Source organism: Phoca vitulina, unplaced genomic scaffold, assembly GCF_004348235.1.
Source record: "Phoca vitulina isolate PV1807 unplaced genomic scaffold, GSC_HSeal_1.0 scaffold38, whole genome shotgun sequence".
Lineage (NCBI taxonomy): Eukaryota > Metazoa > Chordata > Mammalia > Carnivora > Phocidae > Phoca > Phoca vitulina.
This window is the reverse complement of record NW_022589741.1, coordinates 8532170-8558048: the sequence shown is the minus strand read 5'-3', so window position 1 is coordinate 8558048 and position 25879 is coordinate 8532170. Positions and strand designations below refer to the sequence as shown.

At 43.2% G+C, this 25879-nt stretch overlaps 2 protein-coding genes and 1 non-coding gene across 8 annotated transcripts in view; 2 read left to right on the top strand and 1 right to left on the bottom strand.

The window, feature by feature from the left end:
- Positions 1-12661, top strand: part of ALG9 (ALG9 alpha-1,2-mannosyltransferase) — an 88003-nt gene extending 75342 nt beyond the window's left edge. For all 4 annotated transcript variants that reach the window (XM_032427919.1, XM_032427920.1, XM_032427921.1 and 1 more), the window contains 2 exons: positions 8770-8888; positions 9173-12661. In XM_032427919.1, coding sequence (XP_032283810.1) covers positions 8770-8888; positions 9173-9210 — 157 coding nt within the window. In that variant the 3' untranslated portion in view covers positions 9211-12661. The remainder of the gene's footprint in view (positions 1-8769; positions 8889-9172) is intronic.
- Positions 12662-16867: 4206 nt separating this feature from the next.
- LOC116647064 lies at positions 16868-16973 on the bottom strand. Its single transcript, XR_004302273.1, has one exon. It is a non-coding gene; the product is annotated as a U6 spliceosomal RNA (small nuclear RNA).
- Positions 16974-23905: 6932 nt separating this feature from the next.
- PPP2R1B (protein phosphatase 2 scaffold subunit Abeta) overlaps positions 23906-25879 on the top strand; it is a 32022-nt gene continuing 30048 nt past the window's right edge. For all 3 annotated transcript variants that reach the window (XM_032428033.1, XM_032428034.1, XM_032428032.1), the window contains exons 1-3: positions 23906-24039; positions 24856-24946; positions 25329-25429. In XM_032428033.1, coding sequence (XP_032283924.1) covers positions 23926-24039; positions 24856-24946; positions 25329-25429 — 306 coding nt within the window. In that variant the 5' untranslated portion in view covers positions 23906-23925. The remainder of the gene's footprint in view (positions 24040-24855; positions 24947-25328; positions 25430-25879) is intronic.

The window sequence follows — 25879 nt, the reverse complement described above, 5'->3', positions numbered from 1 at the left end:
TTAACTTCCACATATGAATGAAATCATGCAGTATTTGTCTTTCTCTGACTGACTTATTTCACTTAGCATTATACTCTCTAGTTCCATCCATGTTGTTGCAAATGGCAAGATTCGTTTTTATGGCTGAGTAATATTCCGTGGTATACCCACCACATCTTTCTGCAGCAGGCGCCGCGGTATACCGGGATTGCTGGCCACGGCCAGGCCGGCACAGGGGCAGAGTCCCCGGCTCTGAGGCCCTGGGCCCAAAGCCAGGCCGGGCCTGCTGAGCAACAGCCCTACACAGGCCTCCACTGCACTGGGGGGTTTTCATATGTGACCTTTATTGTGTCACAGTATGTTCCTGGCAAACCCACTTGTTGGGTAGTTTTCATCATGAATGGATTTTGAATGTTGTCAAATGCTTTTTAAGCATCTAGAGAGATGATCATATGATTTTTCTTCATTTTGGTGATGTGCTCTATCACACTGACAGATTTGTGAATATTGAACCATCTTTGCATCCCTGGAATAAATCCCATGTGATCATGGTGGATGATCTTTTAATGTATTATTGTATGCGGTTTGCTAATATTTTGTTGAGGATTTTACATCTGTGTTCATTAGTCATATTGGCCTGTAGTTTTCTTGTTTTGTGGTTATTTTACATTCTTTTTTTTTAAAAAAAGATCACTTTATTTTAAAGATTTTATTTGACAGAGACAGAGAGAGTGCACACAAGCAGGGGGAGTGGCATGCAGAGGGAGAAGCAGGCTGCCCGCTGAGCAGGGAGCCCGACGTGGGGCTTGATCCCAGGACCCCGAGATCATGACCTGAGCTGAAGGCAGATGTTTAACTGACTGAGCCACCCAGGGCCCCATTATTTCACATTCTTAAAACTGGATTTATGCCAAAGTAAAAAAGGAGAAGAAGGTGAAATAAGGATTTCTTTAGAAGCTTCTGATGCCCTTATTCAGTAAGATAAAGATTGTTGAGTGGCTGATGGATGGGCTTCTGTTTCCTGTCTCTTGGAATGCTCCTTCTTAGGATCCAGGCACTGTGGCTTTAAGGAGAAAGGCCCACATGGAGGAGGCCTGAAGGCCCTTTGCACTAGCTGAGCTCTCAGTCCAGCCATGGGAGTGTGGCCATTGTGAAGATTCTAGCCAACATCAGATGAAACAAAACCCATCAGTGAACCACACATTTGAGAGAAATCACAAATTGTTTTTTTAGCTAAAAAAAAAAAAAAAAGATAAAAATCTTCTTGAGTTACTTTAAAGTATATTCACTGTTTATTTCCTCTCTGTAAATCTTGTGAGAATCGTCTACCTGATGTGATTTCCAGTGTTACTTACTATTTGTCACATAGAAATAGCTCAAATAAGGGTCCAAAGAGCAGAGACAGACACCGTTTTGAACACGGTTTAGTGTCTTCTCCACAGGAATGGTGGCTGGAGCATATAACACCTTCATATCTTAGTAGCCATCAGATGGAAAAGAGACTAGTGAAGAGCATCTTCCTAGCACCGTGGTGGGACTGAAGGTCAGAAAATGGCCAGTTGCCTAATACCAGTTCTTTCTCCATTCCCTCATTCTGAATTTTGGCTAAAGGTGACTGGCAAGAGGTTATGGTGTTATGTCAGGTGACTGACCAGGGCCCCGGATCAGTTAAATGATTCGGTCTGTACACCAGTCTTGTAGTGCGGTGATTACAGTTAGCGCCTCAGTGAGCTTCCAGATCATTACATGCATCTTTGAAGCTTGCTACCAAATAGTCAAAACTGGGAATTTATTCATTGAATGTCAAGGGTCTATTGGACATCCCTGCTGGAAACTGTCATTCTGGTCACGTAGGTAATGATGATTCAGCACAGTTTATGTGAACTGAAACCTGGAGAGGTTATGTGACCTCCTGCATTAATATTTTCTTTGCTACTATGGTGCCCTCCACCTGTTACTTGTGCTGTAACGTGGGACCCCTTCTCTCCCCCACACACTATAGACTTCTGCTTTGCTTGGACCCGTCTGATGGATGTCTTTAGGATTGAGTTGTTTGGGAAGTGAAGAGAAACAAGAGCTTCATATTATTTTTTATAATTCCTTTTCCTTCTAGAAGATGAATGCTGCCAGAGGCAAGGGAGGTAAAACTAGGTGCTCCAAGAGTCAGGTAGTCATTCCTTCTTTCACAGAAGAATATTTATTGAGCACTTTCTGTGGTACCACCCTAAAAACTGGAGATCCGGCAGTTAGACAAAGTTCTTTCTTCAAGAGACTGACATTCTAGTGGGCTATATAACATAGAGCACATAACTCCTGTGTCCTTCTCTCCAATTGGGAAAAGATATAAATGTCACCTCTGCACTACTTACATTAGTGTCCCTCACCCCATTTCCTGTTAAAGAATCTTAAAGCACAGTCACAGTTTGGATGCGTACCAGCTTTTTGAGCAGTTCTTAAGTTGCTTGATATGGGACTGTAGGTTGAGGATGGCTAAGATTAAGTCTTGAGGGGATTCTGAGATCCTCCTCTGAACTGAAGATCTGTGAAAGGCCAGCTCTGTGCTGAGGGTTATGGACAGTCTGTCACTGGAATACAACTTAAGTGCAAGAGAGTGAGAGAGACAAAAAGAGAGGAAGCCAGCTTTATTTATTTTTTTTAAAGATTTTATTTATTTGATAGCACAAGCAGGGGGAGTGGCAGGCAGAGAGAGAAGCAGGATCCCCGCTGAGCAAGGAGCCTGATGCAGGGACTCGATCCCAGGGATCGTGACCTGAGCCGAAGGCAGCCGCTTAACGACTGAGCCACCCAGGCGCCCCAGGAAACCAGCTTTAGAAAGAACTGGCAATGGGTTTAGACTAGAGGTTCACAGGGATATTAATGTTCGGATGGATGGATAGATAAAAATTAGAAAACCTGAAGACTAGGGTGTTTTTATTTCTTTTTATTTTATTTTTTAAAATTTTATTTATTTGATGGAGGAAGGGAGAGAGAGAGCACACACACAAGCAGGGGGAGCAGGAGAGGGAGAAGCAGACTCTCCGCTGAGCAGGGAGCCCTCCCCGCCGGGCTCCATCCCAGGATCCCAGGATCATGACCTGACTCGGAGAAGACAGATGCTTAAACCACTGAGCCACCCAGGAGCCCCTGGATGTTGTCTTTTTAACGTGAAAAATTGGCCCAGCGACCTCAGGTTCTGGCGGGTGGTCTTCCATCCAAGTCAGCAAGGGCAGATTGAAATCTCTGCAGCAGATCGCTCCCCAGCCCTGATCAATAGGGCTGGTAATTGAATTAGAAAACATTCTGAGCTGTCGGCTAATTATGCTATTCAGGCAATTGCTTTGTCAACGTGGATTTCATCCTTGAATTGCTTAAGTGACTTTCTCACTGGAAGGGGAAGTCAGCTTCCATGATCGATACAGATATTTTGCGTCTCCCTGAATTATGCTTCCTGTGCTTCCCTAGGGCAATACTTTGCCATTTTACGTTATTACAGACATTGTTGTATGAGTTTTGATAGACATTAATTTTGTTCTAATTTGTGTTTCAGTCTGATATTTATTTCCAGGTCTGTGAGTGTTTCCAGGTCTATGTTACTCCAGTGCTCAACTGCTCTTTTCTTTCACTAAAGGCAAATAACCAATTTGATTTCCCTTTTTCCAGCAACAGTAAAACAACTTAAAGGGCCCCAGTTGTGCTTAACATATTAAAGCTGTTGATGGTAAAGAAATCAATTTAGAATAGCAGCTATAGTGTTAGAAGTGGAGAATTCAAGCCAACTTGTTTTTTGGATTTAAAAAAATCAAAATCAATATACACATACAAAGGTGTGTATATTGACGGTTTGCTCACTTTTCTTTTAGAAGACATTGGTGGCTTTAGATGTTAAAGGTAGATAATGCTCTTAAAGACGACAAGCAGAATCTCCAAGAGAAAAGGAGATTCACCTTCTAATAAGGTTTTTTTCCAATACCAAGCTCTGATGATAAATAAATTCTTCTTAGCTTCTTCTTATATAGAGTCCCCACCTTTTATATAGTTTTGTGTTCAGGCTTAACTAGAAATGACTGATTGCTTCCTGAACACATAATAATAGAATTTGATGCTGAATTTCTTGTGATTGTGTCCTGAGGAAGCATGGCAGAATCAGGATGCTTCATAGATCTCTCGATGTATCCAAGTCATACCTATGCTTGTCCTTAGCAAGATGGTTATTACAAACCACCCATCAATGGGACTTCGAATTCCCCTTTGAGAGTAGGAATCTTCTGTCCACCACTGTTTTTCTGGCACTTAAACCATTGCTTGATATGGTGCTCAGTCACTGGTGGAAGAACTGAATTGAGTTAAACTCAGATACCATTTGTATAAAATCCCTGCCTCACTCTCTTCAGCATCCTTCTTTCACCTTTGCTCCCTCCCTGCCTTCCATTCATCCATCCATCCATCCAACATCTGTTTTTCAGCATGTACTATGTGCCAGACACTGTGCTGTTGGTAAATAAAACAGACTTGGTCCCAGATATCTGGGGGCGGTGTGTGGGGGACAGACAATAAACGAGTTAATCAACAAATAAATGTAAATTGTGCAGAGTGTAAGAAACACACAAGGTGCCCCGAGAGAGATTAACTGTGTTAGAAATGGAAACCTGGGCTTTCCTAGGGTGTCACAAGACCTCTCCAAGGTGGCCTCTAAGATGAGTCAGACTCATTTATGAGAAAAACAGGGTGGAAGCGTGTTCCAGGGAGAGGAGGGAAAGCATGCAGAGGCTATAGGGAGGGAAGGACTGTGAGGAGGCTGGTGGGGGAGTGGAGTGGGCAGGAGGACAATGAGCAAGGGGAGGTGGGACAAGGAAGTGAGGGCTAGATCTCCTAGGGCTTTGTAGACCATGCGAAAGAGTTTGGATTTTATTCAAGCCATTTTTCTGGCTGGTGCTGAGTGGACAGAGCATTTAACCCAAGATCCTGTAGACTTGGTTATGAATGAGCATGTTGCCTTTCTGTTGAGTGTATCTTGGAATGTTGGATGGAGAAAATGAAATGAGATACAGTAAACGCTTTTTCTACACCTATGCAACCCTCAGTGTTTGTCCTCTCTTCTCAATGTGTATATTATCACTTTGAACTTTGGTATCAGCTTTTAGTATTTAGTGGGTGCTGCGTCGTGGTTATGCATCATCTCTCTCTCCCAACTAGATCACCAGTATTGGCCATTTATGTTTCTTTTCTCTGTTCATGTTCTTTATCATTTTTCCCTACAGAGTCATTTGTCTTCTTGATTGCAGAAATACTTCATATGTTCTCGCTACTAATCCTTTCCTATGTATTGCACGTATTTTGTCCCAGTCTCCTTTATCTTTTTACCTTTGTCTCAGCCCACCTTTGCCTTCAACAGTAATGCATAGTGGCCCTTCTTCCATTTCAGGGCAATCGGTATTTTTGATGATGACCCCTGTATGGCCCGAGATCTCTTCTGGAGTTTCTGGGCATGATCTATCAACATACCAAGAAAAATAGTCCATTACCATTTACTGTCTTGCCCAATAGACACTTTGTTTTTTTACATTTTTTAGTTATTTTATAAATAACTTATAAAAATGAGAGGATAGTAAAACAAAAACAAAAACCTTCATTTGAAATCTTAATAATTTAAGTGTAGTAACCCTGAATCTTCCATATTCTCCTGGTTTGGAATAGATGTACATAGATACGTAGACACCTGAAATGGACACCTCTGGAATGCAGCTGTCATGCATGGACCTGGAATATAGCCATCTTGAAAATACTGGTTCCAAACTTTAAATATATCTCCAGTAGGTTCTAGCTTACCACTTCTGGTTGTTCTAGCACTTGCATCATCAAAATGAAAAACTAGAATTTTTTGAAACCTTTAATGGCTCATAATTTTGTTGAAGAGACTATATCTTCTTGGCTCCACAATTCAGACATTTTCATTCTTTGATACCAACTAAAATGATAGATCCATTGAATTTTTAAATTTCTTTCCCATATATACGTTTCTAGTCACCTTTGTGTACTAACCTGCCTTTAGCATTTGTCCACTTATGAACTGTATCAAATAAAATTTGGCCCACAGACATCATTAAAGATGAAAGCATATGGTCATACGCCCTTTTTAAGCGTAACAGGAAGGTGTAGGTTCTTGCTGCAAAACATTGAATGATGAAGTCCTCCCTGTGGAATGACTAACTGAATCAAAATACCTTATTTCCTTTTTGTTCTGAGAAATACATTGCCCACTCATTAATTCTTGAGTTTGAGAAGATCCATCCATGTATACTGTGGGGCATGCAGTCATCTCTAGACTCCTGGTCTGAACTTTCATTTCGGATCAGTGTTACCATCCTTGCTAGGGGTGCTGCTCTTTGTCCCTGTACACTCATCTTCGGATCTAATAATTGTGAAATCTTTCTCTCTGTCCGTTTTCTTCTCATTGTCATTATGGGCAGAAAATTTAAAAATCCTGGATTCTCAGCTGTGTTCAATGAAAGCTAAAAGCCGACTGCAAAGATAGTGTCTCAGGTCTTTTATACGTTATTGGAAGACGATACAATAATTTGGGCAATGCAGTTAGAAAATTGCAGATAAAATGCAATAGTGATTACTTTTGCGTCATCTTTTTTGGTGATTTCATCATTTTCCTTTGTCTTATTTTAGTTTTAAAAAAAAATATAGTTGTAATTAATCCGAGATACAGGAAAAAAATAAAACCACTAAGATCCCGTAATATAACTTGAATTTATAAAAGGTGGCAGTGGATCCATGTGGTAATTACAAGATAGAATGAGTTTTATTCTATTTTAAAAAATAAGTAGAATTTCTCTTTGTTCTTAGGAAGACTCTAAAACAAATAAAACTATGAAATAACAGTCTTCCCAAGTAGTAAGGAATTGTTCAAAAAAAGAAAGTGAAAAACTCAGATTGGGCCCAGCAGACCTAATATTCTACTGGAGCTGCCTGAAGGGCTGAGCTGACCATGTTAGTGAGGCTTTGATCGCAGAGTCCACTGGAATGGAAATGACACTTAATTAGTCTTAGCCTCTCTTTACTCCACTGAGGCTTGCAGGAGTTTGCTGTGCTTACCGTTCTCTGTTCTGACCTTCCCCTTCTCTGCAGCATGGACAGAAAGGATAAACTAACTTCTTCTTGACTGAGGTGGGTGCTTCCTCCTCCTGTTCATTTTGTTAGCAGGCCTGCTTTATCTCATGTGTCTCTTCTAAGCCTCTTTTCTATCAAAGCCCTCGAGCTGTTAGCTGTTGAAGTAAAGTGCGTCTCTGTTGAGCACAGAGCCCTGCCAGCGTCCCATTTGGGGAGAATCTAAGAGGTGTGTATGCCAAGCACGATATCATTGTGTGCAGGCACTGCGGGAGCCTGCCAAAGCCAGGGCGAGGCTGCCAGTACAGATGCCACGTTGACATGACATTTACAAGTTTAGAGTCTGGAAGAGGACTGGCAGCAGAACACTCTTCAGCTCCCTCACTGAGGGTGGCAGTAACTGGGCCAACTTTGGATTTTCAGACTCAGAAAGCATAGTCAAGGAATAAGGCTTCATACAGAATACCAGACTCTCGCTGCCACATTTTCTAGGAAGTGATGAATTTGGTTAGCTGGTGTCTGGGATGCGGGATAAACCATGGTGCAGATCAAGAGCGCAGGTGACCCAGTGCAGAACCTGGAATCAAATCTGGATTTGAATGAGGCGCGATCGCTTTACTGTGTGACCCTGAGCAAGTTACTTCGTCTGCGTCAGCCTCGGTTGCCCATCTATAAAGTAGGGATAATAACAGCACTTTGCTCATGGGGTTATTGGGTGAATTAAATAACATCTTTAAAAGTGTGAGCACTTTTTCCAGTGCTTGTCCAATACCGAGTGCTCAATACCTGTGAGGCATTTTTCACATTCTTCAGAAAGTCATGAGAAATTCAGGTTTTCCGCCGTTTGTGTATTTTAGTAACAAGTGGGGATATTATCACCCGCCGGGGACATGAGCTTGTGTATACTCTCTCTCTCTCTGATTTAGGCATTGCCAGAACACTGCTCAGGAAGCCCAGCACATAGTTTTCTTTGCCTCTCCTAGGACACTTAGAACTGGCATCAGGATCATTGGAGCGTCTGGTATCTCTACAGGCTCTTGGATACAGAAACCGGGTGTTAAGAATTTATTCCAGTAAGCATGGAGGACACTAGGAGAAGGAAGGGAAGAATGGGGAGGGAATTGGAGGGAGAGATGAACCATGAGAGACGATGGACTCTGAGAAACAAGCAGGGTTCTAGAGGGGAGGGGGGTGGGGGGATGGGTTAGCCCGGTGATGGGTATTAAGGAGGGCACGTACTGCATAGAGCACTGGGTGTTATACGAAAACAATGGATCATGGAACACTACATCAAAAACTGATGAAGTACTGTATGGTGACTAACATAACATAATAAAATTAAAAAAAATTTTTTTCCAGTAATAGCAGTGGTTTGATTGACCTGGAACTTTTCTATGGCATATTCTATGCAAAGTGAAGGCCTAGAGCTATTCTGAAGGAAACACTGGCTTACGAGGGACATCATCTTTTCAGTGTTGGTAACAAGGTACTTGGTCTGATTAAATCTGTTTTCTTGATCTAGTAGTTAAAGGACACATTTTTCTGTGCTACATACATAGAATATGATCCTCGCCACCACACTTAAGTAACTTCCTTTCATCATTTTCAACACTGTTAGTAAATTCTCTCTAATGATAAAATTCTGTCTTTTCTTTTTCTTTTTTCTTTGTTTTTCAGATCTTCAAGGTTGCTGCGGGCGTTCTATGTCCCCTTCCTGTCAGATCAGTATACAGCGTATGCAAACTATACCATCCTCAAACCCCGGAAAGCAAAGCAAATCAGGAAGAAAAGCGGAGGTTAGCAACACACCTGTGGCCCCAAAGGACGACCATCCTGTTAACTAGTGATTGCACTGACAGGACTCCCTCCAACTCCTCATTTGTAACATTTGTAATAAAGGCTGTCTCACACGGATGCTGGAATCTGGGTGCTTTGGGCTGGTCAGAGTCATTCCCATTCATGTCTTGCCTGGGTCTCTGTTCTGCATGTAAACTTGCAGCTGGGCAGAAAAAGGCCCTAAAGTCTGGTAGATATGTTGCTGTACATCTTACTGTTTTTCTTCTGTTCAATTATTTACTAGAGCGGAGAAGAGCAGAACCACCTTACAGGAAGAATTGAAAATCCCTGAACTGGATGGCTGCGTTAAACTGCTCTCCATACTCTGGCCTGGCATCTGAGAACTAGCAAGCCTCTTTTGGGCCATATGGGCTTCTCCACCAAAGCTGTTTGGCAGCTCCTAGCAGACCTTGTTCAGATCCTAGTGCTGAAAATGAGCACAGCCTAATTGCCAACCTACATGTCCTTTTCACCTCGTGCAAGGCTAAGCTTCTCTAAAGCACTTCACAGGACTAGGACCCTGTCCTGGAGATATCTCAGGAAAAAGGCAACCATTTGAGGAACTGGAACCTAATTTCGTTATATAGGATGCCTCTTGTTTTCATTTTATTTCCTTTACAACAAACTGTAATTATGTTTTCTTTTAAGTTTTAGCATGCTGTTTCTTGAATTTAAGACTTCTCTGTATAAAGGTATCAACAGACCAGACCTAATTGTACACGACATATTTGGAGAAAATTAATTCTATCACTTGGTAGGTTTGGATGACCTCACATTTTTAAGTAATGTATTCTGAGGCCATTTCTGAGGAAATTAAGAATTTCCCTTTATTCTTTGAAAACCCTAGTGGAAAAGGCCAGTGTATATTTATAGCACCTATTTTTGAGTCTATCTATTGCAAAGCACATTCTGCATGGGGCACTTCTAGTCAAATAGGCAATGATAAGGACCTAATTAAAATGTAATAAGTATATACTATTACTTTACATACAGTGTCCCACAGTTTACAAAGCACTTTCACATTATCTCATTTGGTCCTCACGTCATGACGAGAGGTAGACAAGGCAAGTGGTTTTATCCCCATTTTACAGATGATGACTTCGGGGTGGGGGTGGGTTGGGGAGGGTCAAGTGGCGTGCCCAAGGTCATGTGACCAGCTAGTAACAGAGTGAGGACTGGAACCTGGGTCCCCTCACTGCTCCCCTAGTGCTCTTCCATACTTCCTCTCTTGACTCTGAAGACATTACTTGGAAGAATGATGGCGTTGGCCAGAGACCTGCTTGATAGTGTAACTTTCTATTTTAAGGAAGACTTTTGTCTGTATTTCTTTGGGTTCTTCAGAGCCTCCACTGTGCCTGTCAGACCATCACAGCAGCAGCCCCCCATGCAGCCCAGCCTGTGGCAGGAAAGTCATGCTCATGTTTGGAAGCCCTGCTCCTTTGCAGCCCCACAGGATCTCCTATCAGTTGCGTTCCCACATAGGCCATCTGGGGTCCTATTCTAGGTGCCTTATTTCCCTCAAGGTAATTGTGTCTAGAATCTGCAAATAGGATGAAGCTATTTTTCAGAGGTTTCATCTTTCATTTTTCAAAGAGAAGGGCTTTCTCCAACAGGAACTGATCCCAAGAGAGGAGAAGAGAAGTCATAGGGGAGGAAATGGCTCGTTCCCACATGACAGGTCTCCTCTTCGGGATCCCTCTAATGGAATTTCTGGGGTTGAAGTGCTGGAGAGGAACTCAGTCTAGACAGTTTAGAACAGTAACTGGAGAGTGAAGATAAGCCAGGGTCCCACTTGCTGCTTTAAAGGTTTCTGGCATTTAACCCTCAGTACTTGGCCTGCTCTCCAAGCCAAATATTGGCACCTGTGGTCTGACTACAGGGAAGAGAATTTTTGGTGAAAGATCTTGTCCTACCTGCAGGAACAGTGTTCTGTCTTTCACAATGGCTAAAGCCCTCTACTTTTTGAAGAGGTAAATGAGTTCCATTACAGAGGTCCAGGGTGAATAGCTCTTTTCCTAATCTGTGTGATATGGTGCGGGTCTATTTTATCATCTTGCATGTTAAAAAAAAAAAAGCCTTCTGAGTAAGAACTTACTGTAATAGAGCACAAAAAAGGTCACAGTTGATCCAGGGATTCCTTGGGAATATCTGTTCCTATCCCTTTTAAGACCTGGTTTTGGTTTCCTCTGTTCTAGGTTCATCTTTAGTGAGAGCACAATAGATTGCAGAACATTGTGCCAAATGCTATGGATAAGGGATATAAAGGTGAATTTTTTTTTTTTTTTTTGTGAAAATGAGTATTTCTCATGTGATGTTATATAACCACCTTTAAGAAAAAATCTCCATCTCAGCAATACGGGGAGGCTAGCTGTGCCTGGGAAAAAGAGTTTCAAAAACACCTGGTCACACAAGCATCTCTCTTCTAGAGAACCGGTGTTTGGCATGAGCTGCCATAAGCTCTGCTTCCCATAAGGATGAAGTCTCTGAGGCACTTGTTTCCCCACAGGTTGCTGAGTATTGAAGAATGAAGGACTACAGATTATTTGTAAGAACCTTTGATTACGGAGCTGAGCGAGGGAGTGGGTGTACTTGGCAGTTTCAGGGCTTGCTGATCTCTAAAGTTTATTTATGTTTTAATAATCTCTTGTGTGGGGCTCCAATCACAACCCTGAGATCAAGAGTCACATGTTCTTCTGACTGAGCCAGACAGGTGCCCCCCTAATCTCTAGATCTTAAGCAGCCTTATCTGAACCCCAGATCATAAGACACTGAGCCCCATTACTGAACCAGACACTGTATTAGGCACTGTTATCAAAGTGTGCCTATCACCTGGTACACTTTGATGAAAGACCAGTCACTTTAATCTCTTGGGATAATCCTAGAAAATGGGAACCCCTACTCTTTATTATTGAATTCAAGTTTAGAAACAGATTGTTTTAAATCAAGGTGGCTCTTGATCTCAACCATTTATTTGGGTCATTTTTCCTGGTTCGGAGTTCTGGGAAAGAGCCTTAAAAACATGTGATTTTATAGCATTAGATCTGGAATGACTGTTAGGGCAAAGCACCATGGCAATCCTTTATTGTGTGTTGCATTTCATAGGATTTACTGAAATAATTCACTGTGATTATGCTGTCATCTATCCGGTGTCAGGCAGCTATGCTTTTAATTAAGTTATTTTCTCTGAAGAGGGAAAAGAGGCACAATTTCATCCTTGCCTCCACAGCCCATTAAAGCTCATGTGTTAATTCATTCTTAAGTTACTACATGAAATGCCTTGAGTAAATGGATAGATGGACGTGTGCTCAGCTTTGTTCTTTAGCAACAGACCAGGCTTCCGTATGGCATTGTTGGATTTCAGAGGCCCTCTGGTGTTTTGGTAAATCTAGATGAATGTTGCCTTGCATTTTCCCAGTATATATGACCATGTAATTTGTGCTGCACATGAAATCAGGAAGCAGTGCGGTGTTGAAGCCAGAGTCTTGTCCAATGCATTTGTCTTCCTGATCCCTGTACTTTATCTCCCTGTCAGTGTTTATATTACATACATGTATTTTCTGTAAAAGAAAAAGTTAAATAAATCTTGGCAATTTGATTTTCCTGTTCTTAGGGTGATATTTTCTCTTTTGCATCTAGCTTTTAAATCTTTGGTGGGGATTGATCACCTCCTCCCATCTCCCCCACCCTGACCCTTCAGTGTATAGACCTGCCTACCCCAGGCCAAATAGCCCGGAAGGTTTATTCTGAAAACTCTAGGAAGAAGCCTTTGTTTGTGAAAGCCCTTGAGGGTTAGTGTTATTGTACTTGTGGAAAAACCAAGCATTGGAAGGGTTACTCAACGTGTCAGCGTTGTGCCTAGAAAGTGATACTTTCCGGACCCACCTTAGGTTTTTGGATGAAAAAATCTCTGGGCTATGACAGTCTTAACTTTCATAGAAGCATGGATCTGGTAATATTTAACATTTAGGTAATTTCCCCCTTTGTTGGGGGTTGGCAGGAGCAGTAAAAGTTTTTTGTGAATGAATTCCTGACATCATTCCCATACCTCGTACCTATAGCCAGTAACTCTTAGTAGTTATCTGGTTTTATATGATTGGTTATCAGTTTTCTTTCTGTAGGACCCAAAATGCCCACGAAACTTGGTTTGTTTTATTTCTTCCAAGTCATTTCAGAGAAGGGTGCTTTATTAATATAATTCCAGGAGGGAGAGGTCCACAGTCTTAATTTATTTTTCTCTGTCTAGACTGTCCTCCTTCACTCTGTTCACTCTGACTTTTAAGGCCAGCTTGAGTCTGTGTCTCCTCTATGAAGCCGTTCTGGACTTCAGGATTACTTCCTTTCCTGACCCCTCATGAGGACCTCGTGTCTTTCCTAATGGCCGGGGACCTTGACTTGGAACCCTTGTAAACCTGCCTCTCAAGAACGTTGTGTATATCTGTGGCAAAGCCTATGTCACGCCTGTGTGTGTTCCCCGAACATTTTGGTCGTGTACGTGTTCGTTGACAATGAAGAAAGAAAAGTAAAAAGAAACCTGCAACTAATATACAGCTTTTGCTTTCAATTTGGCAGATTTTTGAAAACATAGCAAGTTGTAAGTCCTCTGGTACTCCAAGGGCAGTTTGGAAGGTGTGAATGTGGCTCAATATTGTGCGTATTTTCAGAATTCTCCTGAGGTACATGGACTTTCACACTAAGGCAGATTCCCCAGAGTACCTTCTAAAAAGAGATTTGGTACCTTTATTGACTATATCTATTACTATTTGATTTTGGAGGGTCAGACTTAGCTCAGGAGACATTCTGAATGAGTTTGGGGGAGATGGTGCCTCCCCTCCTGGTGTGAAGAAGCATCCATTCCTAACAGCCCCGCTAGGAAAAAGGTCTAACTGCAGGATGGCTTTGTAAGGGATACATTCAAATTCAATAATACCAAGCTAGCGGGTGATTTTTTAAAACTGAAGGCTGTTTTGGCTCTCATCAGCTGTAGAGTTCAACATAGACCTGACACTGAAACGAATCATAAGTAATGGATTTGATAAAACGAGGCAAATTTAGATAGGGGTATGAAGTTACAGAATTGTAGCGATGCAGACTGGGGATTCCTAATGTACCTTCTTCGCATAAAGAGCTCATGATGAAATTAAGAGTCGGATTAAATAGCGTTTTACCTGAGTAGGAGCATTCAAAAAAATTGCTTCAAGTGACCCTTAGGTATCTTCATAAAATACTTCAGAGTGGCAGCGTTTTTTGTTTGTTCTTGTTTTTTGCTTCTAGTTCCTGGGCTGCTTGTTGTGTGATTACATACCTGGAGATGAAAGTATGAACAGTTGACTCTCAGTGGTTCCAATGCATGAGTTAAAATGAATTCTGACCAGGGTTTTTCAGACTTAAAACCACAGGTTCCAGCCATTACCTCCCATAGGAGGGTTCTCTTTGACCTTCATTGGCCTGCGGAACTGTGTTTGGCAACGGGCGCCATTGTCCTGTATTTGCCATTTTAACTCTTAAATCTCAAATTGCCAAATGAGAAGGGCGCGCTCGTTGGTCTGTTTGCTAGCTGTTTCAGCAGCAGCACCCTCAGTGCTGGAGAGGATGTGACCGATAGAGCGGTGATTCTCAGCCAGAGCTGGTGAGAGACTCGCCGGGGGACCCTTTACAAAATTGCCACTATCTGCTTGAGCCCCCCAAGGAATTCTGAGTGAGTGGCCACACATGGGCCCTGGCATCATTAAAACAACAACAACAACAACAACAAACTTTTTTTGTGATTTTCTATCCACTGCTATTGATATTAGAGGTTGGAAGTCCAATCATGCCAGAGATCCAAGATAACTGAGTAGGCAAGATGTTTGGTGTTCTTTTCCAGTTACAATCCCTGGCTATGCACTGAGGCTTCCATCCACACCTCTTGCCATTTTCCCCCCACCCCCCAATTTTTTTTTTTTTTTACTGACTCTCAAACCTTACCTGCCCTTATTACCCATTCTCTCTGGGCCCTGCTTTCTGGGAAACAACTAATATGATACTGATGTACACTAATGGATGTTAATAATTTACTGTAGCTCTCTTCCCACTGACCCTCTCAGCACATTGGAATGGTAACACATCTGGAAAAGAGAAATGACCCATTTTGGCGATTTCAGAGCCATTCAAGTGCCATTTTACTGATTGATTGGGAGGAGAGTGAGGAAGGCTGCCTGGCCTTCAAGTTCAAACCTTACCAATCAGCACCGCTCGGCCTGCTCAGATAAGAGCCTGGGGCTTTCTTGAGCGGAATGAAACACGTGTAGGTGGGTAGTGAGCCCTGTGCGGGACTTGCTGGGTGAGCCTACTTCATAGCTCTTACATATACTTCACTCTGGGACATGTGCAGTGGAGACCTCCCCTTCGTGGCTGCGCTGCCGGCCTGGGCCAAAGCCTCTCTCGAGCTACTGCTGTCCTCCCCCCCACTCCCCCACACGCACACACAGACTTGAGAGCAAAGGTTAATCTCATTTTGAGAGAAATGACCTGAAATGTGCCCACTCAACCAACGAGAAAACGCTGTGTGTCATTCAGCAGATGGCCTTGCTTCTTTCTTGCCTCTATTAACAAAACGTCTCTCAGCCTCCCTGGTATTTCCGAGAATATATTCTCATTTTTTTTTTTTCTTGCCAGTAAAATATTTGTGGAGTTCTGTAGCAAAAGAGGCTGGTTTTACGGTGCCACATTTATAAAAGAATCTTAGGCATTTTTTTTTTTTTAAGTATCCCCTTCCCTTGGGCCTTTTCTATAATTGTGTTTTCACAGTCTGTGATTACTGGAGATATTTTAAAAAATAACACCAAAGTTTAAGTTTGTTGCCATGGTTTTTTGTGGGTTTTTTTTTTTTTTTTTTGGTCTTGTTTTTGTTTTACTTCCAAGTATCACTGTTTCTGAAAACTTGTTGAGGCAGCTCCTGCCCGCGGTGCCCTCATGGAGACTTCTCTAAGTGCCCAGCAGAGGGCAGCCCATTCTCACTGAAAACTTCACAGCTCCTTTTCTTCCAGGAAGCTAATCTGTTTCAGTATTTGCTGTATTCTTGGGTGTATAAAATTCAGTGTAAATGGAAATATCAGAGCTACATTTCTTTAGAATCTGTATCCCTACATTGCTGTAATTGCAAAAATTTCCTGGAGAAAACCATGCCCATGATTAACGGGGGATGGATCACCCATCACAACAGTGATTCCCTGGTTGGGAAATGATTCACGGGTCAGTTCTTTTCAGCTAATTTCAGTTCTCTTTAACATGGCGTCCATGGTATTCATAGGTAATAAAAGGCATGTATTTGGTGGGGGTGGGGGAGCTACTTTCAGGTGTAATTATCCGCCGTTTGCCCATCATCAGGGTTTCAGACATGAGTAAACTGCATCCTACACACACATCTTTTTACCTCTGCTCACTGATATTGTCAGAGGCAACCCAAAGGATATGTGAACGGGCAGGGTGCTCCCCTCCATCAGATGCCGACACATTACCTCCAGCACAGTAGCTCAAAGGAAAGTACTAGCACTTAGCAGCGCTTCGCGCCCCTGTAAAGTAGCAGCCTAGGGTTAGCCTGGTGATGGGTATTAAAGACGGCACGTTCTGCATGGAGCACTGGGTGTTATATGCAAACAATCATGGAACACTATGTCAAAAACTAATGATGTAATGTGTGGTGATTAACATAACAAAATAAAAAAAACCCTCTGATTGCTTCTCCTGTGCAGGGCATGGGATGAAAAGCAAACATTTGCTGAACATTTACATTTAAAAGTGTAGGGTACCCACAGACAGGCCTTGAGGACCAGACAAGTTCAGCTCTTTGATACAGATTTTCTTCTTTATCTGTGTGAAACCTGATAGATACCCTCTTTTGAACTCAATCTTAAAACTATACGGAGAATGTATTCTTGGTTTCTTTTTGCCTTTTATTTTTTAAGTTATGGAATGCTTCATGAATTTGCGGGTCATTCTTGTGAGAGGCCATGGTAATCTTCTCTGTATCATTCCAATTTTAGTATAGGTGCTATCGAAGCAAGCATGGAGGTTTGGGTTTTTTTTTTGGTTTTTACTTTTTCCTTTCTTACACCCTCTAGATTGTCAGATTTGCTCTGCAGAGAAATAATATGAATAATCACTAACATCTATTAAGCATTTAAGCCTGCAGGAATGTTTCAAGTTCCTTTTCTCTCATATAATCCTTACAACAACCTTATGAGTTTGATAACTGTTATTATCCTCTTCATAAACTAATGCCAAGAGATATTGCATGTCTTGCCCAAGATCACCTAGCTAGGAAGTTGCAGACCTGGGATTCAAACGCAGGCAGTCTGACTCCAGATCCTCTCTCTTAACTATGACTTCATACTCCCTATTTCAAGACCTCTTTGGAGTCCACAGTCCTTGAGCTCCTTTTTTGGATATTATGTTGAGGTATCTGGAATGATTAGACAGGCAGAGATAAAAACATGACCTAGTCAAAGTCGTTTCAGTCTTTTTACTACCTTCTTAATCTGCCTCCAGGAACCACAGCCTGGAGGTTGTCTTAGTAAGAGTGTACAGATAACAGAGTCTTTCCAGGGGCTTTTTTAGAACACTGTGTGGCCCAGCTAATTTTAATCACACAGCTAGATCAGAAAGGGAGCTGATTTCCTGAAGTCCTAGAAGTCAGTGGAAATTCCGGTTTCTGATTACAGTCCTAGTTGAATTTCTGCTGTGATGTGAATAGCATGTCTAGGGGGCTTTGGTATTGGTTCTTTCTTACTCTTCTGACCTTTTTCCTAATAGTTCTGCTGGGCAGATCAGGAAAAACAGTGGGGGAAAATACCATCTTCAGGGGACAAGGAATATTTTAAGTAATCTGTGTTTTTGCTAAATCAAACCTCTGTCTAGTTGGAACCTGGGGACAGTGTGCCTGCATACTGAAAGCCACTACTTATGTTGGCTGGGTCTAGTGTAAGACAGGTGATAAAGGCTTATAAAAATAAGAAAGAAGGAAATCTGGACTCTGTGGACATATCGGGGCTAGATAGGGAGTAACTGGCAGGAGTGGGCTATTATCCAGATTTATGGATGCCATGGGGAAGACCAGCCAGGGAGAGGCAGAGTCTAGTCTATAATGGGGTAACTAACCAAGAGCCAAAAGCTCTGTGTGTTTGGATATGTAAGAATTTTCATGGCTCAGGATTCAAAAAGCGTAAATATCCTGGATATTGGTATCCCAGATTGGGTCCTGAAACAGATAAAAGACGGAAAAATGGGTGAAATTCATGTAAAATCTGCAATATAGCATATAGTAAAAAACCAAAGGTCAGATGGAGATATTGAACATGGAAAACTCTCCCTTCCATCCTGTTCCCCCAGGTACCCTGTTATCTTCCCGTAACCAACCAATGTAATTCACGTGTGTTCTAGAACCTTTTTTTTTTTTTAATGCTTACATAAGCACGTGTGTCTTCTTTAATAAGTGGTAAGATACTATGTATACTCTTCTGGCACTTTCTCTTTTTTAATCTTAAAATAATTTAATACTACCTGTTTAGGAGCAATCTAATATTTCCGAACATTGTCAGCTTAAGTTACCCCCCACAACTTCAATAACATTTTTATTGTTATTTTTCACCTCAGAATTTTAATTGTACCTTGCTTTTGCATTTAACACTGTAACAAAGGGGGTTTGTTTTTGTTTGCTTTGTAACAAAGGGTTTTCGTTGAGCTGTGTATGGCACCTGACAAGATAACCAGGGGTCTGTCCTAAGAATGTCGGAGCCCATAATAGAACTCAAATGCCTAAGACTTTTGAGAAAGGTCGCCATGCCTGTTTGATCTCCAGGTCTGTTGTAGCTTAAATATGCCCTTGAGGTTAGAGGAAGTATTCATTCTGGCTGCTGTTCTTAGGGAATTGGGGGCCTGCCCACCTTGAGTGTCGGTCTCCAGATGCTCTCTTCTTTTGTTTGCTGTGGGCAACAGTTCAGTGAGCACTTGGTGCTCAGTAAACTCTAGCATTTGCGTAATGCTTTTCCTTTACAAAGTACTTCCCGTTATGGATCTTATTCCTCACAAGAACCCCGAGAGACTCAGCTAAGATTTGCCCCTATTTTTTTGCCAATGAGAAAACCTTCTGGAAGACCTTGAATTAGGTCTTCTCTAAGTCATGTACTCCTTTCATCTTTTCATACTGGTCCTCTGTTGCCAAAGCTCAGTTGATTGGAATGTTTTCTTTCCTGCTTCTACTTCCTCAGTAGATAACTATTAATGGCTAGTATTTGATGGTTTACTCTTGTCAGGTACTAATCGAAGCACTCTATATGCATTATTTGATCTTAACAACCGCATGAGGTAAGCTTTACAGCTCTATGCTATAGATGCAGAAACCAGGATTCTGAGAGGGTAAGTTATTTGTTCACAGTCACACGGACTAATAATTGGCAGGGCTGGGATGTCAATCTAGGTCATCCTGACTCCACTGTATACTCCAGTGTAGGGCTCGAACTCATGACCCTGAGATCAAGAGCTGAGCTGAGATCAAGAGTCAGATGCCTAGCTGATTGAGCCATGCAGATGCCCCCATTTTAGCCATTCTGTATACTGCCCTGAATCAGAACTGGCTGTCCAATGTCTTTGATTTGCTCTTCTCAAGAATTCGAGAGAAGTTTTGCTCTGGAAATCCAACACCTTTTTTTTTTTTTATATCTAGTGATAAACTGTGGCATGGAGGTAGAGGATGAAGCCAGGAGAGGTAATAATCCAGGATTATGTGTTTCACAGCTTCTTCATTCATTGTGATTCATTGTGTGACTCCAGGCAAAGCCTCTTCTTTGTCAAGTATTCACAGCCATAAAAATGCAATTAAAATTTTGAGGTGAAAATATTTGAGTTCCACAGGATTAAGACAGTCTTTGTATAAATATAAATTCAGGGGCGCCTGGGTGGCTCAGTCGTTAAGTGTCTGCCTTCGGCTCAGGTCATGATCCCAGGGTCCTGGGATCGAGTCCCACATCGGGCTCCCTGCTCGGCGGGGAGCCTGCTTCTCCCTCTCCCGCTCCCCCTACTTGCGTTCCCTCTTTGCTGTGTCTCTCTCTGTCAAATAAATAAATAAAATCTTTAAAAAATATATATATATATATATAAATTCAAAATATCATTAATGCAATGGTGATAATTACTGCTTTGCAATGAATTAAGTACAGACCTGGGTATCAGTTTACCAGGGTCGTCTTGCTAAATGAAGATACTTGGAAAATACCTGCATGTACCTCAGGTTTCCTGTGCGTGAACTGGACCATCTATCACTTTGTTATTTTTTTTTAAATTAAAAAAAATTTTTTTTTTCCATCTACCATTTCTTGACTGCCTTTTCAATGGGATGACACTTGTGGGTCTGCCTTGTGAGAACCACCTGCATACAGGGGTCTCTCTTGCACTTGGCCTTCTCTTCCAGGGGAGTGGCTCTGAAGCAGATCAGCTTGAATGAGCATTTATTTTGTAAAGCCCGGTGGATGGTGAGGAAGAGGCGAGCTGAATCAATGAGGCAGGAGGTTAGAGAGCATGACCGTGATGTCCTTCAGACTTCCTCAGGACTGACCCTTTTCTGCTGGGACGCTGGGAGCTGTTACAAGCACAAGCGTTGATGTCTGTTGATCCCATCTGCTTGTGCTTCTCCATATTCTCCATGCTTTGTGACAGGAACAGGGCAAGTCTGAGCCTGTCTTCCCTTGATTCACTAGATGCGTGAACTGCATGTGGGTGTCAGAACTCAGGGCTTTTGTGCTGAGAATATCACACTGTTTCCTGAGTGTTGCTTTAAACCCCCAGTCGAATCTCAGCTGCTGCTTCTGGCGCTCCCTGGTCATTAGTTTTGTGTGTGTGTGGGGGGGGGGGGGGGGGGGGTTGGGGGGGAGACCAGAGGAGCAATAGAGAGGAAAGGATGCGGCAGCAGCTTGGAGCCACAGTACTGTATTTGTCTTGCTTAGCTGCATTCCAGGAGGCCAGCAAAAGAGGGATCAGTTTAATCTGGCAAAAACCATAACCAATAGGGACAGAATTGCTTATCAATAATCAGTTTTTGCTGTCATTTGCTTTTTCTGGAAGAAGCGGCCTCCAGAGACTCTTTTCAGACTCTTCCTGAGCAGCTGCTTGTTGACCTGGAAATGATTTTTACAGATGTTTTTAAATCAGTGACTTTGAAATATCAGTGTACATTAGAATCACCAGGGGTACACAGTAAAATGCCCCGCCCTACTCTCAGGGGTTCTGATTCAGTGGATCTGGGGTGCAAGACAGGAATATGCATTTTTTTTTAACATGCATCTTAGGTGATTCAGATAGTCTGTGGACCACACTCCTCCAAAGACTTAGATTTTGTTCCAGTTTCCATTTGGCCCAGTTTTTGAAATAGCCTCTTTCTGCTGTAGTCTGTTTTAATTAGTTTATTTATTGAAGGATTTATTAGCATCTCCATGTTTACTACCTGTTCTGTTCTCACATCATCACAATAACTAGAGAGGGACCCAGAGGTGGTTAACTCTGTTTTATTGGGGGTGAGGGGGTGGGAGTTGGGATTGAGGCATAGGAAGAGGTAGGTCATAGTGAGTCAGAGACAGAGGTGGGAATTGAAGTCTAGAATTGATGACTCTCAAACCAGGCAATTTTTTGGCACCCATTTTTTTCAGCTTGTGATTTCATATTTAATCATAGTTATTCCTTAGGTATCCAATTCATTGTGCTTGGGTAAGGAAAGCATATCTGAGTTTTAAACAAAATAGCTTAGCATTAATCAGTGTGCTAATTTTTGTTCAGAATGAGGCTCATCTAAGCTTGAGCAACATGTAGATGATGATATGCCTGGAACTGACTTAATGTGCTTCTCTCTCTGCTTACTTCCTCCACCATTTCTGAAGGCTTTTTACATCAAGTATAAGGGAACAGATTTCTCCTCTCCATGCCAATAGGAACCCCCTCTGATCTTCTAACTGGTAAAGTACAAAATCCAAAAACCTCTTAGCCCTCTGTTTTTCAACCTTGAGTGGTATTTGGATCCATTTCTAAAGGGAAAAAAAAATCGTGAAAACCCTCAGGCAACTTATTTTTTTTAAGATTTTTTATTTATTAGAGAGAGAGAGAATGAGCGGGCGAGGAGAGGGAGAAGAAGCAGGCTCCCCACTGAGCAGGGAGCCAGACGCAAGGCTTGATCCCAGGACCCTGGGATCATGACCTGAGCTGAAGGCAGATGCTGGAATGGTGCCCCCCGGTGCCCCCAACTTAAATTATTTTTATTACAATGTTACTTAAACTTGCAAATATAAAGTAGGAATATAGTGTTCTTTTATTTATAGTTCTTATACACTAAAAACCCAAAAGAGATCTACAAATCAAGTCCCCAGGAGCCTGAATTATCCCTTGTATTGAGTCAGGTGTTGCCTGGGAAGGCTCAGCTGCTTTTCAGGTGAATGTGCCCGTGCCGCCAAGTGACCTGTAATACCTGTTTTCTCACTCCTCTTCTGCTGGAAGTGCTGTGACCGTGCATTTCCATGGTGTCATTTGGCTTTCATTTTGGGCATGAAAACACCATTTTCATTTTAAATCTACCTCCGATCTTTTCTTATTCTAGAAGGGTAAAAGCAGCATGGGAACGCACATGCAAACCTAAGTATTGAAATAGGGCAGCAATGCTGGTTATAAAGTGGTCATCCAAATAATATGCTTATATAAATCTAAAAGTTATTACCAAGATGAAAACCAAACCGAAGCCTTACAGAATACATCCACAGACCTAATTTGAGAGCTACTGTTCAAGTCCATTGGTCCCCAAACTTTCACTCCTATCAAAGGCTCTATCTACTGTGTTTATTCTGACGAACGTGGTTTTTGTTTTTTTTTTTTTAAAGTCACCTAAATTACGTTTATTAATAATTTTATGTTTTTATTAATCAGACCTGCAATTACCATTTCGGAGCTTATGATCACCATATTCACCATATGTAGTTTGTCACTCTAAGCTGCTTATAGTCCAAAACGAACAAAAGAGGGGACATTCTGGTGGTTCTGTGCGGCCTGCAGAGGGGTAAAGGAAAACTTTCCATCAAGTTTTGTAAGAAACTCCAGCACCCTCACCTCCTCCTCCTGGTGCCTCTGAGGACTCTTGGGAGTTCTAGGGAGGCCAGTTTAGCCTTTCTTGTACAAGCAAAGTAGCCACTCCACCCAATTTGGAAGGATTAAAGCTTGTCCTAGTTTTGCTTGATTGTTGTACTTCTAGCATGCTAAAGACCTAAAAGAGGGAGGAAGAAAAAACAACAGAAGGCACCATTCCAGGAGCAAGCTGAAAAGAAACACAAAAACAAGAGAGCAGCATGTTTTTAACAGCTTGCATGGAAAAAGCGGAAAAAATATTGACTGGGGAGCTTGGACAGCAGTGTTCCTTTCCTCTCACCGCCCGCGGTATTTGTCTGACGGAGCAGGGGCCAGATACAATTCTGGCTCACAGGCCAGAGGAAGAGGTGGAGGGGTTCTGTGGAAGCCTGAGGCTAGCAGGGGAAATTAGGGCTGGAGACCCGGTGGCTCAGGGCCAGGATGAAGTCGGGGGAGGCGCTAAGTCTGTGTTCCTCCTGGCCTGGGGCCTCCTCTGTGGTGCGCCTGAGTCCTCGGAGCACAGCTCGCATCACTCAGGTTGGTCCCTGACCCCTTCAGCCCAGCATGAGCAGGATGAATTCCTGCCCCTGTTGCTTTCGGCTGTGTAAAGGATGCGGGGGCTCCGTTCGCTTTCTCAGCCCACCCTTCTTCTGGAGTTTAAACGTACAGCTTCCGCAACGGAGTCCGCGCGGGGACCTCCACCACCCCGGCAGGGACTCTGCTCCCCCGCCCCCGCGGAGTGGGAGTGCGGGCATTAGCTCCGCCGGCCTGGGCGCGGGGCGGGGCCTGGGCGCGGGGCGGGGCCTGGGCGCGGGGCGGGGCCTGGGCGCGGGGCGGGAGGCGGCGACCAGCCGGAGGAGAAAGAACATGGCGGGCGCAGCCGGACCCGGGACCGGCCCGGGGGCAGCGGGAGGAGATGGAGACGATTCGCTATACCCGATTGCGGTTTTAATTGACGAGCTCCGCAACGAGGACGTGCAGGTACTAGAATCGGGCCGCGGAGTGGAGGCGGGTTTGGCCGGGCGTGTGGTGGGGAAGGAGGAAGGCCGGCTCCGCGGTGGGGGAGGCCGGGGGACTGGAAGAGCCCGACTTGGAGCACAGATTCGATGGGGAGGAGGATGAAGACTCATGAGGGCCTGCGCTGGCTCGACCAGACCTTCCCCCGGGCCTCTCCAGCACCCCTCCTCCCAGCGCCTGAGGCGTCGCACCCGGTCCCGGCGGTTGTGGGAGCACCGGCTTCCCGCCGGGGCGCCCCTTCCGGGCGGTGCTGCGAAGGGAGGGAACGGCGTCCAGTCCTGGGCCGGGAGGAGGGCGGCGCGGCCCGAGGGGGCTGGAGCGGGCTGCAGGTGGGTGAACGCCTTCCTCTCGGCTTGGAAACCCGCCTGGCTTGTTGGGCACAGAGTGGGGAGGCTTATTAACCTGGAGGAGCCGGTGTAGCGGCTCCGGTGTAACTTTTCTTTGGAAAGCCGAGGGTTGCATTCAGCCGTTTCACCTGCTTCACCGCTGCCAGAGTGTTCTCGCTTTGAACTTGTCTCACTTCCTGCATGTGGTGGTCTTTTCCTTTTTCTAATGGGCCCTTTGAGTGTTGCTCTTAAGAAACCCTCCTTTGGCTAAAATGAAGCTGTGTTCCCACTACTCCCCAGGTTCCTCATAGAATAAAATCTAAATTGAAGGTTTTCCTCCTTGTCACTCAGTGTCATTATCTCACCTGTTCGCAACTTCTGTCTTTTGGTCTAAATCACAATTGTTTACTTCATTCTTTCCACTTTCTTTTCTTTCTTTCTTTTTTTTTTAAAGCTCCGCCTCAACAGTATTAAGAAGTTATCAACAATTGCTCTAGCACTTGGAGTAGAAAGGACGCGAACAGAACTGCTGCCATTCCTTACAGGTATGTGAATTTTTTGTTTAAAGAAAAGCGTGGCCATTGCCATTTTCCAGTGGCTTTCAAAACTTGGACTCTTTTTTAGGATTTGTTACCCATGCTATTAAGTACTAAACTGAGCCTGATGCTTTCTGTGCAAAAGAAACAAGACAGGGCATAGGGTAATGTTGTGGCCAGACTTTTATTAAAACATTAACTATTTAGCTAATGGGAAAATAATTGATTCAGGATTGTCAATTTCTAATTCATGTAAGACAGATCCAGAATGCTGTTGAGATTGTGACAGGACAATCTAGTTAAATATGGAGTCTGTTCCTGGTTTTATGTGAGTATCCCGCTCTGGGCCAGCTGTCCTTGTTGATGAGTACTGGGTTATTGTCATTTCCAGATACAATTTACGACGAAGATGAGGTACTGTTAGCTCTTGCTGAGCAACTGGGAAACTTCACTGGCCTGGTGGGAGGTCCTGACTTTGCCCACTGTTTGCTGGTACGTATATTCTGCCTACCATCCTTCCAGAACTTTTCCAGTATAAATGATACATTAGTGATAGGAACACTACAGCATTTTTAATGCAGATTTTTTTTATGGATAGTCACAGTGTTGGCTGTTGGGAAAACAAATAATGTAGGCACTTTATTTTTCTCACTATGAGCATAAGAACTTCCTTTTTTCTTTTCTGCCTCTGTGGACTACTTGTTAGTTTAGAGGTTGGGAGAAAAAAGGTTTGATTGTTTTTATGGGTTCTCTCCCGCCTCCCTGCCGCCCCCCCCCCCCGACAAAATTGGAGATCTTAATTCTCATCTAGCAGTGTCATGATTTTGGAAATGTTTATTAGCTGCCCCCCCCTTTTTTTTAAGTTTTTATTTAAGTAATCTGTACACCCCGCATGGGGCTCGAACTCATAACCACGGATCAAGAACCACATGCTCTGGGATG